This window comes from Fusarium pseudograminearum, chromosome 1, assembly GCF_000303195.2.
Source record: "Fusarium pseudograminearum CS3096 chromosome 1, whole genome shotgun sequence".
Lineage (NCBI taxonomy): Eukaryota > Fungi > Ascomycota > Sordariomycetes > Hypocreales > Nectriaceae > Fusarium > Fusarium pseudograminearum.
The window spans coordinates 10,344,914-10,361,142 of NC_031951.1; the positions used below are offsets into that span (position 1 = coordinate 10,344,914).

General features: G+C 48.4%; 6 protein-coding genes across 6 annotated transcripts, besides 1 other annotated feature; 2 read left to right on the forward strand and 4 right to left on the reverse strand.

Annotated features, from left to right (window-relative positions):
• Positions 1–121: 121 nt before the first annotated feature.
• On the reverse strand, positions 122–566 carry FPSE_03651 (uncharacterized protein; the record flags this gene model as incomplete). The annotated part of the gene is made up of 2 exons (XM_009256770.1): positions 122–389; positions 550–566. 2 exons carry the CDS (start codon positions 564–566, stop codon positions 122–124), a joined length of 285 nt encoding a protein of 94 aa, XP_009255045.1.
• Positions 567–3,313: 2,747 nt separating this feature from the next.
• FPSE_03650 (uncharacterized protein) lies at positions 3,314–4,121 on the reverse strand (the record flags this gene model as incomplete). Its single annotated transcript, XM_009256769.1, has 2 exons — positions 3,314–3,733; positions 3,789–4,121. The coding sequence occupies 2 exons, from the start codon at positions 4,119–4,121 to the stop codon at positions 3,314–3,316; spliced, it is 753 nt and encodes a 250-aa protein (XP_009255044.1).
• Positions 4,122–5,375: 1,254 nt separating this feature from the next.
• FPSE_03649 (uncharacterized protein) lies at positions 5,376–5,696 on the forward strand (the record flags this gene model as incomplete). Its single annotated transcript, XM_009256768.1, has 2 exons — positions 5,376–5,563; positions 5,624–5,696. The coding sequence occupies 2 exons, from the start codon at positions 5,376–5,378 to the stop codon at positions 5,694–5,696; spliced, it is 261 nt and encodes an 86-aa protein (XP_009255043.1).
• Positions 5,697–6,221: 525 nt separating this feature from the next.
• Positions 6,222–7,090, reverse strand: FPSE_03648 (uncharacterized protein; the record flags this gene model as incomplete). The annotated part of the gene is made up of 2 exons (XM_009256767.1): positions 6,222–6,679; positions 6,736–7,090. The coding sequence occupies 2 exons, from the start codon at positions 7,088–7,090 to the stop codon at positions 6,222–6,224; spliced, it is 813 nt and encodes a 270-aa protein (XP_009255042.1).
• Positions 7,091–7,861: 771 nt separating this feature from the next.
• Positions 7,862–10,086, reverse strand: FPSE_03647 (uncharacterized protein; the record flags this gene model as incomplete). Its single annotated transcript, XM_009256766.1, has 4 exons — positions 7,862–8,329; positions 8,377–9,669; positions 9,716–9,839; positions 9,887–10,086. The coding sequence occupies 4 exons, from the start codon at positions 10,084–10,086 to the stop codon at positions 7,862–7,864; spliced, it is 2,085 nt and encodes a 694-aa protein (XP_009255041.1).
• Positions 10,087–11,452: 1,366 nt separating this feature from the next.
• Positions 11,453–12,776, forward strand: FPSE_03646 (uncharacterized protein; the record flags this gene model as incomplete). Its single annotated transcript, XM_009256765.1, has 3 exons — positions 11,453–11,474; positions 11,532–12,631; positions 12,732–12,776. 3 exons carry the CDS (start codon positions 11,453–11,455, stop codon positions 12,774–12,776), a joined length of 1,167 nt encoding a protein of 388 aa, XP_009255040.1.
• Positions 12,777–15,075: 2,299 nt separating this feature from the next.
• Positions 15,076–15,097: a microsatellite.
• Between the last annotated feature and the right edge of the window lie 1,132 nt (positions 15,098–16,229).

A 16,229-nucleotide genomic window follows, 5' to 3' on the forward strand; every position in this document is an offset into this window, starting at 1 on the left:
GTATGTCGCATGGTCCAGGACAACCGATGACCGACCACTTATTGTCGATGGTTGGAAAGCGGGGTACTCATTAAGCCATTAGGGAAGCGCCGTGGCCCTGAGAATTCAGGTGCGGTAAGGCTTAGTACTTCAGGATGATGTATAGAGCGTGGATGATACCGGGAATGTAACCTGAGGGCGAGTTAGTCAACTGTTGAGCGACACGTAGAGATAGCTTTGAGTGCTGGCTTGAGCCTGCGTCGGAGGGGTCGGGTGCAGGGGTTGAATTGACAAATGACTTACCCAGAATGGTGAGGAGGATGTTGATGAAGAAGTCGGCACCACAACCACGCTCGAGGAAGACACCGACGGGAGGGAGGATGATGGCAAGGATGATCTTGCAGATGTCACTAAAGAAGATGTTAGTATATGCCGTGATGCTTCTCTATTGCACCAGTATTCTCAACAGCTCGAGAGGACCATCCTGTGATATCTTGCGACAGCTTCGAATGCGGATCGCTCGGGATGACGTCGTCGTTCAATCGAGAATACTAGAAGAAGTCGGCTTACCTAGCGGTGAAAGGCATATTGTCGGTTGTGAAGACGAGGAATTACTCGAAAATTTGTGTGATGATTGTAGTTTGAAAAGTTGTTTAGGGAATTTTGTTAGGCTTTGGATTGTTATAGGATGGGAGAAGAAGGTTAGGTGGGATGGTGGGAAACAGAGTCTTTTATACAGACTCGGACATCCACGGACCAAGCAACAGCACACACCCGAACCAAAAACCTACCCAAGGAAGGTACAGTAGGTACTGTACTGAACCTTCCTGCTAATCACGTTGCTTCCAACTTTCCCTGACCAAGCAACGGCAAGAGTGTCCGCGCAACCTCAACCGCTCCTGCACTCTGCGCTCTGGGCACTGCGTCATCGAACCAACAAGGATGTGGCAAGCCACAGGGACGACATTTCGCTACGAGCCAGTCGTAGGCCAAGCAAACGCTGCCCTGCTTGGCCAATTTTTACCGCCTGACCATGGCCTACCTGAAATTGTACAGTACAATAGGTACATAACAAGCTTGGGTGAGGTCGGGCTAGCCCGGCCCCCCAAGTCATGCTGTATTAGTCGCAGATTTGACAGGGGTTGCTAGGGCTACGTCATGAGGCGCATGTCTCATTGTGGCTGGGGCAAACAATAACGAGCGCAAAACACCATCAGAGGGATGCCCAGCATCAGATAAACGAAAGGATTGGTCAATCGATATTCGTTGATCTTTGTGGCTGAGTTTTCGGACATTTTGGTCTTCTGATGCCAATTTGGACCTCAAATCTCGATATTCGTCTCAGAATACTGTAATTAACCACTGTCACATTTGACTAAAGTCTTTGCATGAGCCTCAGCCTCTTGGATATCGCAAGCGATGTGACAAGGTGTTGCAGATTATTGAGATATGCAGTGTGCCTGATAACAAGATTGCCTGACACACTACTGTCGTAATGTGTACGTTACTGGGTAAACTGGCTTTCAGTACCACCACAAGATCAAAGATGCCGAGTCTACCGACACCCAAGACTAAGCGGCAAGGTCAATTTAACATGCACTGCCTAAAAAGGAAACATGATTGCTGTTAGATTTCTCTGTCGCCATGCTTCTTTCAGCCTTCCTTGCTCGTTTGTGCCCACTGAAAATTCTTCCTGATTTATTTTTCTAGGCGTGGCTTGTCAAGACTTGCACTAAATTCAGCTTGGCTCTTGGCTCTTGGCTCGGTTAATGCTGTTCAGTGATTTTCATGTTTCAAAAGACTTGAAGCTACGGATACGCGTCAGTGCCAAGCATCGACTCAAGTCCCAAGTCCTTGCATCACGGCCTCACCGGCACTCAAGTGGAGGGCCAAGAGAGAACAGCTCGGCAGCCCCCTTTCAACAAGTCTAGATTTGCCTCTGCGAGGGGGAGACACTAATAACACATACACAGGCAGATTGTTCGTGGTAAACGTCGTAATAGTAATGAGCCCATCTCAAAGTCTAACTTGACCTTATGATATCAGCAGAGAACAGGATGATATCAGCGTCAGTACATGGGAAATCTGGGGTCATAACTAAAGTTTGGAGCCAACCCTAGGTGCAGGGCTGCGTACGATTCGCCCAATGAAGATTAGGCCTGCTCTTGATCTGATATCTAAGCCCGGGCAAGGGCCATTACTGCAGACTTACGGATATCCGCTAAGCAGCTACAGCCACATTACTCTGGAAGCATGGGTGAATACAGACTTATTAGGGCATTAACTACGGAAACAAAGTACGTAGTACGGAGTAACTGTTGCTGATTCTGGAGTGTGCCTTTGACATCCCCGTATAGTTCAGTCTTATTGGGCAAAGCCACACTTTGTCACTTTTCTTTCGTCCGTAGTGCGCTGAATCCAGAGGTCTAAACCCAGCTTAACCAATAGACGAAACCTAAATATGCGTTGTCAAATACCAGGCTTCATATGAGAGCCTCGTCTGATACAAGGTAAAGAGTCAACTGTAGAAGAACAATATTTTAAGGTGCCATTCAAATACGTTGTTATCGAAGCCATATATGTATTTAAACGGCAGGACTTGGTAAGCGGTATGATGAGTCGCCATCATGATAGCAACCTACCAGGCGTACTATGTAGTTGAAAGGTATGCCTTGTAAACAGCACACTAGTTATCCACCAAGCCACTTACTGTACGTATGAGGCTCATCGTATTTCGGAACAAATGTACAGTACCTGAGATACGAATGCGATGGCTATAAGTGCCCAGACATTGAGTAGGGGTGCCAGGTGTGATTTCAGGCACGACGGAGACAAATCCCTCGGCACATGACAACAGCTTGACTTGTCATACGTAATGTGAGGGTGGCCCGGGTAGATCCCGGATCGTGGATCTGCAGAGCATCTGGCATCCTTCTCTGGTGCAGGTTGAGGACTGGTGGGATGAATAACTGGTTTCCAATCACGGGAAAGGCTGGTCCCTCCAACATTTCCATATGTCGACGTGACATGATGTGATTGTGATCCAATAAACGACTTGGGATAACGCAATTGTACACTTGAGGCGGGAGTCTAGTTCGCAGATAGTAGGGGAATAGTCCGAACATGATACCCGATATAGCAAAGTTCAGGCATCCATATGATATAGAATTATATATTTTCATCCCTGTGATGACAGGCGATGTTGTTATATGAAGGACTTTTTATCTCATACTATATTCAGCATATCTTCAGCCCTGAACATGGATCTAAATCCTAACCCAACCATTATGGAGATGTAGGGTAGGGCTGGTGGTAGGTCTTAGGAACCAATATCTCATTCCTCCTTCATCTCAGGAGTAACCTCCCAGCGTCTTCCATAAAAGACAGTACCCAGAAGCTGAGAGCCAATGATGTATCCAAGGTAGGCTCCAACAACAATCGTAACGGGCCACTTCTGCCACTCGCGATCCCAGTCGAGAGGGATAGGAACAGCTCCAAGCCATGCTCCAACCACGGTTCCGAGAAAGCCGCCAAATGTCTGATCGAAAGGAGCAGACACACCAACCACGGCTTGCAGGGGAATGGGATCGGAACCTCGAACGTAGAAGACAGGATATATCGCGAGGACGGCGATGTGAGCGCAGCACAAGAACGTGTGGGGAACGTGAGTGAGGAACGGCGCGCCGAAAAGGACAAGTAGAATATGGAGAGCGGGCGTCAGGATGAGCGCTAGGAGTAAAGAAATAACAGCGGTCTGAGCCAATGATGTTAGTTTTGCAAATTACATATATATATAATCAACCACTTACAGGAAAAGACTTTGCTTCCCTTCCATCTGACGACTTCTTCTTCTCTCCGGGACGCGGCTTCTTAGATGACAAGGAAGATCCCGCTGGGGGGAGACTCAGCATCAAGTAGACTGCCTGGATAGCAGCAACTACGGGAAGACCAGTCTGAAGGGTTGTGACAGGATCGGCCACCAGGGCATCGAACCGCCAGTAAAACAGGCCAGAAAGGAGTACCGAATGGGCAATTGATGCTGGCAGAGCGAGGGGAGAGTTGACAAGAGGAATCGCGGGAACGGCGGCCTTGGGCGCGGGCTGCTGCTGAGCAGGCCCGCTCTTGATGAGAGTCGTGGACATGGTGACGGGGTCGACAAGAGGCATTGGCGGGTTTGTAAAGGAGTGACTTGAGCAATTGCTCGTTCGTTCGGGCGTACGTGGTTGTTCGTCTCGTCTCGTCTTGTCGCGATCACCAATTGACTGGGGGTTTTATCTCCAACAGGGTGCTTTAGCTTAGCTGGACTTGACAGCTTGAACTTGCTGGGGTCCAGACTGTCATTGTCACGTTTTGAGTCACATGACCTTGATGTCGTTCGGCTCCGAGGTCCACTTTGCTCCGTGTCGTTATGCTCCGGCTGTCTCTCGAATCGGTCCCAACAACCGATCCGTGTTACCACTTTTAGACATAGAATCCCCCGATAGGACCACAGATTCAGCACAGGATGAGGAGGATTGATGGCGGCACTCTGCTGTTTCTGTGTTTCGGCATCGACGAGAACTACGGCAATCATATCATGGATATCATCAACCGCATCGTATGCAACCATCAATCTAGACTGTCAATCTGGAACAACTCAGCCATGCAGTGTCAGAGATATTGGCTAGAACGCGATTAGAAAAGACAGGGCTGTCGGTCTTGGGGTACGCAGGAGAGCGCCGTGAGTGGCCAGATAGCGATCATATCATCATATCATGGCGAACCTTGGTGTTTTCTCACGGCCGAGACCTGCACAGTAACCTCTTGTGACCATTTCGGGGAGCGGCGAAGCGAAAGTCATTGCTCCCTTTTGGGATCCAGAATTTCATTTAGGGCAGTCATCAACATCAGTCGATAAATCGAGGTGTTGACGGAATAAACAGGGTGGTAGCCAGCATGTGTCAATTGACCAATCGCCTGCGTCGCCGGTCCCCGCCGACTCGATCAGAATGGCACCACAACCGCCCAAATCGTGCCATGAAGGACTGCCTGACAGTGCCTGTGCTGCTGACTCATTGCATAGACATGATTCTGATTGGCTCTTTGTATTACACCCTTTAGTTCCCCAGGATCGGGAACCCAAGCAGTGGCATGATGATATTCAAACCAGATGAAATCTGACCACTATGGATGTGTCCGGCTGCGTGGGTGCTGGGAACTCGCCGTTGGAAGGAATCGAATTACCAAGTTGGTACCGATATAGAAAAATTGATCTGCATTTTTGTTTGTATAAGAAGATGGCATGTACCGTTCCCAAAGTAGTCTTCTCTCCTCATCACAATCGTCAACCATCAACAGCTTCAACAGAGCAATAACAACCACTCTCCACTCCATCCAAATCAACCCAATCAATCAACATGTCTCCCATCGTTGCTCGATCCGCCGCCCGCGCTTTTCAGACTCGCCAGTTCTCTCTTCTTACTGCGATGCGAAATGCCGGCCGAGCTATGGAGTCTCATCCCTTTGAGCGTCTTCCCATCACTCAGAAGCCTGCTTCTCCTGATTACGCCAAGATGTTCAAGCGAGTTGGCAGCCAGGCTCTCTTGTAAGTTAACAACCGCATACACTCACTCCTCTACTTGCAAATGACTAACTATTTTCTCAGCTTCTTCCCCGGCTTCGCTGTCATCCTTGGCTGGCCTTGGGCTGCCCAGTATGCCTTTGACGGTAAACTGTAAAGGATAAACCAACAACATTCTCTGGTCTTTTGGATCAACTTCAAACGAGCAAGACCTGACGGTACCGCTCCTCGATAACGGCATTTATACATGGCTATTTGAATATTGGGACTGACTGGGACAATGCACAGTCACTTGTATATAGCATTGGAAGGCGTTGGGGTGCATTTCGAATGGGAGGGTGCGTAGAGCATTCGACCTACGACTACATATGATACATTTCTTAGACATACCATAATTCCATATGTTCAACAAACTTCAACTTCATTCACTTTCTCTTATGTGATATCCTTTCCATCTTTATGTACTATTCTTTATCTCTTCACAGATCGAATGAGTACTTCATTGACTTCATTGATATACTATTCTTGAAGTTCTATATATACCCCGCTTAACACGCGGTGATATTGCATTAGATACATCATCGAACACTCCATGCATGAACAACATGGGGTAATAACCGATCAATATCCCTGACAACTTTATCGACAGCATCGTACATATGAAACGACATCTCGGCAATCTTCAGTAACCACCCAGATACGCCGAGTTATACCCCGAATGATACGATTCAACAGACTTGTAGCCCGATACCTTCTTAACCTTCTTCCTACCCGTAAACCTGCCCAAGACAAAGGCAGCAGCAAGAAGAAATGGTGCACCAATGCCAACCCCGAGAACTACACCATTATGCCACTTTACATTTTGCTTCTGCTTAGCTATCGTGCGTTGCGTTTCGAGATATGGCACCACGTCGTCATCCACGACTATGAAATGCTGAGACTTGTCCATCCAGGGGTCACCATGAACTTGACCCTTGCCTTCATAAGGTCTATCGGGTTGTGAGACGGCCCAAACGTTCATGAGGTTACTGGCGGCGGCTTTGACTTGTTCTGCGTCGATATCATCGTGGTCTTTGTTGGGAAAGTCGCTGGCTAGGTCGCTAAACTTGAAAGTATACGACTTTTCTTTGTTTTTGAGCTCTATTCTTACGTTAGTCTGTCATAATTGTAAGTGATAGTGATTTTTCGAGTTGTACTTTTACTCCATGTCAAACTACTCGAGTTACTTGGCCGATCCGTGTCTCTCACAAAGTGCCACTCAATGAGAGTGGCATATTTGTCATCTGTCCCCTTCCAGCTAATCGTATATTCTTGATCCCATAGAACAAGTGCTGGGTTCTTTCCAAAGTTGTTGGGAGACTCTGGCCAGGTGTTCTCGGGGTATGAACAGCCTTTCGCTGTATCTTCGCCGATGGTCGAGCACCATATAAACGAGGTGACACATACAGCATCGTCTTGCTGGCAAAGCCACCTATCTTTAGCGGGATCGAAGGCATTGACTGAGGGGATCATGGATGCCATTGCGGCAACGATCAGAAGTTTGTTGACCATTGTCGCTGGGTTGAGTTACTGTGGTAGTTGAGGCACCTGCACCATTGTCTGAGTCTCGATTCGAGATAAATAATGATAATTCAGCATCATTGTTAAAGTTATAATCACAGTAAGATTGAAATTTTGGCTAAACAAATAACTAAAGGCGGCATAGCGTTCAAAGACGCCTTCGGTGACTGCACTCTGCAAGATCTGGTTTAGTGTTGACCCGCCGTTACTACCTATCTCATGTCTGTTTGCGGACCGTTGCCCAGGCAAAGACATGATCGCCAGTCCGCCTTTTTTCTCTAATAGGAGTGAAACAGATTACAAAAGCTAATATTTGTATACCGCTCGAGTCTTTAGAGTACGTTGTGCGGGACGTTTGTTCCTAGTGTTAGTACCCAGACACTGAAAGCATCATATGCATCAACTATCATTCGGCCGGCCACTGTCCTCTGAATTATACACAATCGGATTTACCTTTTCCATATGCAAAATTCAAGATCTCGTTGTCTTATGTTTTAGGGTTAACAAGACTGCTTTCAGTCATCACTAATACTCTCTAGGCAGGTTGATTGCCGATAATAATTGGATGCCACGAAATAAACAAAATAACCCATGACCATTCTTCGACATTATAGACGTCTAGAGGTAAACAATCTCGCCATTAACTCCTTCATGATAATATTCTGCAAAGTAAACCCAGCAACGCCATTTCCACCCCTTCCGACAAGACTATGATGGCAATCCATCTCTATGTACATCTAATCAAATGTCCTTTACAGTCTTCTAAATGAGTTCTCCTTCACCATCGTCAACAAGGTCATCATCCTCTTCCCAATCAACATGAGCTGCCATTTCCTCTGCTCTTCGCTGGACTTCTGCCAATCCCGAGAGCTCTGCCACATATTCCTTTTCTTGTAATGCCCTCTTCACAAATCCCCAGCCGTCATGACGATATGCATTGAGGATCTTAGGACTGCATGCACTACAGCAGTCGTAAGACTGACCACGAATGACAATTTGCTGGAACGTCGAAGTATAGCCTCGGATCTGGTGAGGAACCAGTCCTAATGCATGATCGGGAGGATCCCTTTCTGGAATCACTCCTGAAATTGGCTGTGGAGCAGGCGCGTCTTTACCAAGGGGGTGTTGCAACAAGCTTGTCAAAAGTTCCACCAGAAGTGCAGAGGCAATTGGTGCGACTCCAGGACGGGTAACGGTACATTGCTGATCGAGAGTCTGATCCTTTTGTGACTAAAAGAAGGTTAGTTGTGAAGGTGAAAATACTGGTTAGAACTTACATCTGCTGGAGCAACAACATCATTGCAGAAGTAACAACCCAAGGGTGTCTGCCCTTCAGGACTAGTCTCAGTACCATGTCGCATAACAACGTATGAATCGAATCCCAACGCAGCATTCATAACAATCTTGCCTGCGGCTTTGCCCATAACAGTTGGCAGCCATCGTGATTCTCTAGAATCCATAAGTAGGAATATGGCGTCGTGCTCGTTAATAAGCTTCTCTAGCTTCTGGTAGTCTTCTTTTGTCTTGGTTTCGTCTGTGAAGGGGTGTCCAAGCATGGGAACGGATAGCGCGTGTCCCTCGCTGTCGACACCAGGATAGATTTCTTTCAACGCCTCAGCCGCTCGGAGCGCTTTGGGTTTTCCTCCTTCAAGGCAATCGTGGAAGTTAAACAGCGGTTGGCGTACAGGATTGGAGAACGACACTCGGCCATAATCCACAAACGTGATCTTTCGAACGCCCCAGCCCATCAGATTTCTGGATACATAACTTCCAAGAGTGCCAGCACCCAAAAGCAGACACTTTGTATTCTTGATGGTTTCCAGATTCAGGTTAGGGGCGATCCTCCATTTCATGAGCTTCAAATTCAGATCAACTGAACTATCGGCGAGTCGTGCTGGGTCCATGTACTCGCCCAGGTTCACTTGTTGCGCCTGGAGCTTGCCGTTGCTTGACCGAGCCCAGCCAGTAACTTTGGGCATTTCAGTAATGTCTAAATTCTCGACGGGATCCATCTCGATTGGGAGAATCACGCTCTTAGCCTCGTGTCTCTTTGCCCAAGTGTCGCGATAGCAAATAACTTTGGTCTTGGTCAGGCGGAAGCGGTGTCGGATGAGGATCAAGAAGTTTCGCAAAGGCCACCCAGGCGCCTCTGGGTATGTCGAAGGGTCAGTGAATGCCACATAGCGGTCTTCCTCGGGCACCTGGTCAAAGAAGCCAGTCTCGAAGTCGCGCAGCGAGCCAATTTCCCAATGGAAAGGTAGCTCCTGGGGTATATCGGGATCGTCAGTCTCCCGTCTTCCGGGGACCTTCTTCGCCAGGAAAAAGCCACGCTCTCGAGCGTCAACGCTGTATCTCCAAGTCCCAACTCTGTCAACGAGAGCTGTGGTTTCCTGTGAGGTTAAGCGTTCGACTGGACCTGACCGTTTCCATACAGGATCGGAATGCAGGGCTGGGAAAGCAAACCAGTACGTGAACTTGTACTTCTTGAGATCGGCATATGAGAGTATAATAAAGGAGGACAGGAGGGACGGAACAGAGTAGATACTACCATCTTTGATCGCATCCCATACCTGATGGTGTCAGCTAGATTATCATATTTGATAAGGAAAGAAATACCTGTCGTCCAGCGGTCCTCAGCATGGCGGGCTTATCTGTGTTTTTGAAATCCTCAAGAGTGTTCACATTTCTAATGATGCCCTCGGCTCGCATTATGGCAAGGGGTGAACTGGGCTCATTAGTTCTGTTGTGGTCAGAGAAGAAATGCGCGAAGGCAAACAAGATACCTACTTGCCGCTCGTGAGAGCATTTCCTAGTATTTGCAACCGACAGCTGGACTCGGGCTCTTCGGAACGCGGTTCATAGAGTCCAAGAACGCTTCGGGCTGAGTCGTCAAGCTTATCGTGGTCAAGCTTTGAAGCGAAAAGTGCGGAATAAAAAGGCAACTCGATCTCCGAAATGAACGGAGCAAACTGTAAAGGCTTCGCCATGGTGACGGGAGAGCTGCTGCTCGGGGTTGAATGTTTGACTGTGGTTTCCTATGAAGCTGACCAAGACGCAACGTAGTTAGGTATAGAGTGAAGTAGGGCTGAGGCGGGGTGGACGGGAGTTGACAAGGTTAAATACTGCTGCCAAAAGGCGTTATCGAAGGCTTTTCTTAGTTTGAAGCCTGTGGGTGATTCACAATAGGCTCTGGAAGAGTCAAAGTACTAATGGAAATGTTCTTGCACGGCTGACACAGTGAGGCTGTCACTTGATGAGCAGGTCACTCATCAAAGACGACAGATGATGTATGTGGTTATCGATTAAAGAAACAGGCAGGTGCCTTCCCTCCCAGGCACTTGCCCGAGCATGGATGGTACCCTAGCCGCCCCACGGCGGGGTAGGTATTGCGGACAGAATGAACGGCCTAACTTATCAGTTGCCTTTTTGAGCCTTATCAGTTCGGGTAGTCCCATGCTCAGTCTGGGCTCTAGGGTAGCAATTCTGGCAATAACTTTAGCTTTTTCAACTGTTTAAGTACTCCTAGTAAATCATATCAAGACATTAGGGGTCGTGGCTACAGATAGCTGTTGTAGAATCTTTATATATTGTATATCTTGAAGTTTAGCTTTGTGCTTGTGGTTTTCTTCCCACCACGGTAAACTATCTTAGTACCTTGTACTTGTTTGTGAGCCGTGGTTGCCAAGAACCTATAAGCCAAATGAGTGACTGACTGAACATCCTCGTGACCCAGATACTTCAGTAACAAAAGATCGAATTGTTAAAACCCCATTCTTCAAGTCAATCATAAACAAAGACCCCTGGACGGATAATTTACCATCACCCCGAGCTACAAGTGATGCAATCTCATTGTAACCATACTATCGGTAGATTCAAGGTTTACACCTTTTTCAGATTTATTTCCACCGTTCACCACAAGAATGCGACAATCTCTCCATCTTATTACCAAGAGATTTGTGTCTGATACAATTCCGGCAGCATCCCTTTGTCGGGACGGTTGGAACGCAGATATAGTGCCTATATATATACCGTTACGCTAAATCGAGATCGCTGACTGAGACAAACCATGAAATCGTAAGATGGACTGATGTAAAGACAGACGTCTTTTGTCGGCCGCTTACAAGGTAGAGAGATACCGTTTTCGAACTTCGGCTGATCTCCTAGAAGAACAGAGCTGAAAATGGGTTGCACAAATCAATTACCCCACACTCACGTTAGGTTCAATATGAGACGCGCATAAAGCTTGCCCACGCGTTAAATGGCCATGCAGAAATCTTAAGGCGGGAAACATTATCCATTTATTCTCGTCTTCACAAACAAACAGGCGTCAGTAAACTCATCAAATCCTACAAAATGCTCATCGGTGTCTGTGGAAGTAAATTTACCTCATAATCCAACCAAGAGAGCTCATAAACTTACATTATAAACCCAGGTATCTGCTCTGGCAAAAAGACGGTGGCCCAATATCTGGTTGAGCACCATGGCTTCAAACACCTCTATCTGCAGCCATCATCGCAGACAGCGCCTTCCAATTCCTCGCTTGATGGGGAATCAGCTTATTCTGAGAGTCAAAGCACGGAATCTCAGTCGCAGTCCCAATCAAACGACTCGACGGCCTTCAAAGGCGCTCTAACTGCCACTGCGCTCACCACCAATAATGGCCACAAGTCATCCTCTGAAACCACACTGACCCTTCGGGCTGGTTCGCAGTATGTCTTTTCTACGCCCGAGGAGCTTCTCGACTTTGTTACAAAGCAATGGCGCAGCCGCTATGTCACCACCGACATCCCCACAGAGGATGTCCTAGATGTTTTCCTTCGCCGGCCCTTCTTCCTGCTCCTCTCGGTTGATGCACCATTGACGGTCCGCTGGCGCCGGTTTCAAGAGCGCGCAAGACAGAGGCATGCGGGAGGGCCTGACATGAGTCTAGAAGACTTTGTCGCGGAGAGCGATACCCACTTGTACGATGCTCAGAAGGGCTTGTCTCCCCTTATCTCGCGTGCCGTCGTGAGACTTCTTAACACCTCGTCGTCCCTAGCCCACCTCTACGCGACCCTTGGAAAGCTAGATATTCCAAACCCTGATCGCCTACGCCCGGGCTGGGATCTCTACTTTATGGAATTGGCGTCACTGGCTGCTCAGCGCTCTAACTGCATGAAGCGTAGAGTTGGATGCGTGCTCGTAGGTAAAGAGCGCAGGGTCATCAGCACTGGTTATAACGGAACTCCACGGGGACTACAGAACTGTGCTGACGGAGGGTGCCCTCGATGCAATGATGGCAACAGCTCAGGAGTGGGCTTGTCGACTTGTCTATGCATTCATGCCGAGGAAAACGCCCTGTTGGAAGCTGGCCGGGAGAGGATACGCGAGGGCTCTATTCTTTACTGCGACACGTGTCCCTGCCTTACGTGCAGTATCAAGATTTGTCAAGTGGGCATTAGTGAGGTTGTCTACGCCCACACATACAGCATGGATAACGATACAGCCCGAGTGTTCAGGGAGGCAGGCGTAAAGCTGAGACAGTTCATACCAGTAAGTGCATGGACCCCCTTTCCAGGCCAAGAGCTGAATGATAATCACGAGATTATCATTGTGTAGCGCCCAGGGAACTCTATCACTGACTTAATTCTAGCCGCCAAATGGCCTGATTCATCTCGAGAAGATGGAACTTTACTAGATCGTCGGTATCTCGCCAGTCTCACTCTTGTTCCCTGCCATGTCTTTGCCGAGAAGTTCGGGTGAGATAAGCTGGTTAATGTCCGGATTGTGGCTTGGTGAAGTCCAGCGTGATGACTGAGATGCTTCAACGGGATACGATGATGATGAGGTCTTGCTGAAGATCGTCAGCTGCAATGGCATGCAAAATATCGCTCATCTCGATCCTCCCTTCACGAGGAGGTGCATACGAGATGAGACTTTCTCCTGAAGACTACACTACAGATGGTGTTGAAGCTACCCCTCGCCTTCTCCCTTGCGAACGTGATGTCCAATTGTCCAATCAAATGCTTTGGGCCATGCGCATGCAGTGCCAGTTCTGAACCGAGTCCACTTGAAGCAATGCTACGTTGAGGTTCCATGATAGTGACCAACCAAGGAGTCGAATGGGATGCGTTTGCATTGCCAGCGTGGCCCGTTATTGAGGCCAGCCGGTTTTTGTCTGAATCCCCATCCCAAGACCCCCAAATGACAGCGAACCGCGGAATTTGGCATGTAGGGTAATCCAAGTCCACTTGGTCGCAGTCAAAGGCCCTGGCAAGGTCAAGCCACTTTGCGTCATGGTGTTTTTTGTGTGTTTTCGGTTTCGGAAAACGGTGCGCTTGGGTGTCAGGCTGGCTCAGTTCTTGACGGTTTCTATGCACGGGCGACGGTCACTCTGGCACACAAATATACATTCAATGCCCGCATCTTAGCGTCTACTACATAGTACTACAAAATTGTGCAGGCTGTAACTACCTAATTGCTGGTTCGTTTCATGTTGGATAACAACTGTTGTTAACTGCATCGCAACAACACGACAACGGTTACGCCCTGCATGAAGCAAACCGTAGATAGGGGCTCAAGCGATTCTGAAGATAGAACAGACGCCGTGTAAGCGGCCTCGGGCTGCAGCAGCAGCAACCCTTTGTAATATGAATTGCATAGGGGTTCCCTTTTATAGAGCCGGAGACTTGTGTGCGGTGTGCTTCAACAGTCTCCTAGTTGCACCCAACGTCCCATAAAAATATGCAACCAAGTCAAGCGGTCAACAATCTGGTCGGTTTAGTCTGGATGCTGCACAGCCTGTTAATAACCCTGCTTAGTGCAAAATATGCGAGCGCGGGGCATGTGCAGCATAGTGCTAGTATACATATCATATGTACGTGCGATGTATGGTCAGTTGTGTAGGTAGATGAAGGATAAGAAGTGACTTATAGCTCATGCTGAGTGTAAGTCCGATTTAGACGTTCGATCGAGAAGCACGGGGCATTTCCAAGAGTAGCCATGGCAGCCGTCATGTGCCGAGCGAGGGCATTGATTGGTAGACGGTTTCAAAGTAAATACAACAATAGTAGACTAACTTACTGGTTGGGTGTGTAGACTCACTAGGGGACATTGCCAAACATCCCAAGTTCTATATGTGACTCTGATACGATAACACACCAGATGGTCTCCAGTCCACGAGCAGGGCTTTTTTGACTCTTCTCGTCCACACGCAGGCCAACAAACTCGCAAACGCACACACGAGTGAATTGTTTAGCGTGAATTACTTCTCACATATGGCAGGGGGTCACCCCGGACTCTCGCACAAGAAGCGAAATGAAACCAGAGGGCTGGCATAAAGAGCACAATTTAAAGACCCAAATTAACACAGCTAGACTCAGTGGGTATGGTGGGAATGCACAAGAGGGATAATGATAATAGGGGGGGCCTGTGGCCGCTCATCCACCGTTTTTGTTTGTTTTGATCGAGGAGATTTGCTGCGCGTCATGGGAGGCCCGGCGCATCGGGAGGCTGATACACTTGACCTGGAACTGGGGATCCATGAGATGGGATGGATGGACGGGATGCTGCTGGTGGGTGTGTGTGCGTGTCTGTGTACCTGATGAGGTGCCCTAGCTTCTGGTCAAGGCCACTGAGCGGTTATCTTTTGGGACTGACTGGTATGGAAAATTTGCTGATCAAGACCAAAGCTGCTCATGTTTTCTTATAGATGCCTTACTTGACCAGGTTGACGCTGTCTCGGGTCGTACAACGCGGTGCTGTATGTACAACACGTCCATCTACAGTGTACTCCGTACTCGAGGCAGTACTGTACAAGGCGAGCACCCAGGATGGAGCATGCTCATCAATAACTGACGGCGACGATCATGACGCTGAGTGGTCTGAAGAAGACGGGAACCAGCGAACGAGTGGACATCAGACACGGACCAGCCCAACCCAGCCAGTCCCCTAACACAAACCCCAACCAAGCCTAACCCCATCTCATCGCATCGCATCTTGCTTGCTTGCTTGCTTGCTGCAAGCTGCCATCTGGACTCGGAGGGGCTCCAGCGTTTACTACAGATACAGTCGATACCTTAGACAGTTAGATACATGCTCTACCTGCGACAGCATGACAAACCAGCAGAGGCGCTTGATTCTTTGGCTTCGGCTCAATAAATCTCATGCCATTTCATCACGATCTTGTCCTATCTCGTCGAAATCCCATGCCATGCGATGCTCGGCTTGTATGCGACCTTTAAACGGGCGTCAGCCCCCAGGTAATGTGGAAACCCACTGGCGGCTGGCTGGAAAGGAACAAAAAAGATTCCCCGGGTCTGTCAAAAGGTCGTAGAGAGTGGCTTGCAATGGCTTGACAAGAGTCTGAAGGCCACCAGCCGCCTCATGGACGGGAGTACCCCTGAGCAAACACTGGCGCTGAGATGCGCCCTGTGGAGCACACTGAGCGAAGCGAAGAAGAAGAGAACCGGGGTATTGGACGTCCCGACTTACATGTCAGTCTCTGAAAGAAGATTTTCACTTCAACTTTGTTGGTAATGTCTGAAAGAGCCAGACGGTGAATAATGGGTGGTTAGTACTTAGCAGTCAGCCTCTCCCGATAATGCCATGCACGGCATTATGCTCAACCCTTTGTTACAGACTTAGATGAGATGCTTCTTAGTTCAAGATGGGATCCAGGAACCACCGGCTCTAGTAGTAGCTATCATAGAGCTCACTTACAAAGAGAGCCCTAGCGCACCCCAAGCTTGTGCACGGGAATGTCCCGTCGTAGAAAAACAACGTGCTGTTCCCTGACGATCGCTGATCGTCGCTATGTATCGGAGAAGCTTGTTGTCCCAACTACAGAACCGTAGGGTCTATACAGTATGTACAGCACCTACCTAAGACTATGACGAGGAGGAAGTATTCGGGTTGAAAGAGCTCAGGGAGATGTAATGGTCAAATTGGATATGACGAACGGAATGTGAATGTCTTGACGAGTGTGCCATCATCGATGAGACAGAGAGATCAGAGCTACTACTACACTACTAAATTTTGGAGATACCGAGCAGACGTGCACGCTGTAGAAGAGACTTGAAATGGAACATAGACGGACGGGGATCAGCTCCCGACGCCATCCTTGTCAAAGAAGCCTTGAACTGACAAGGGG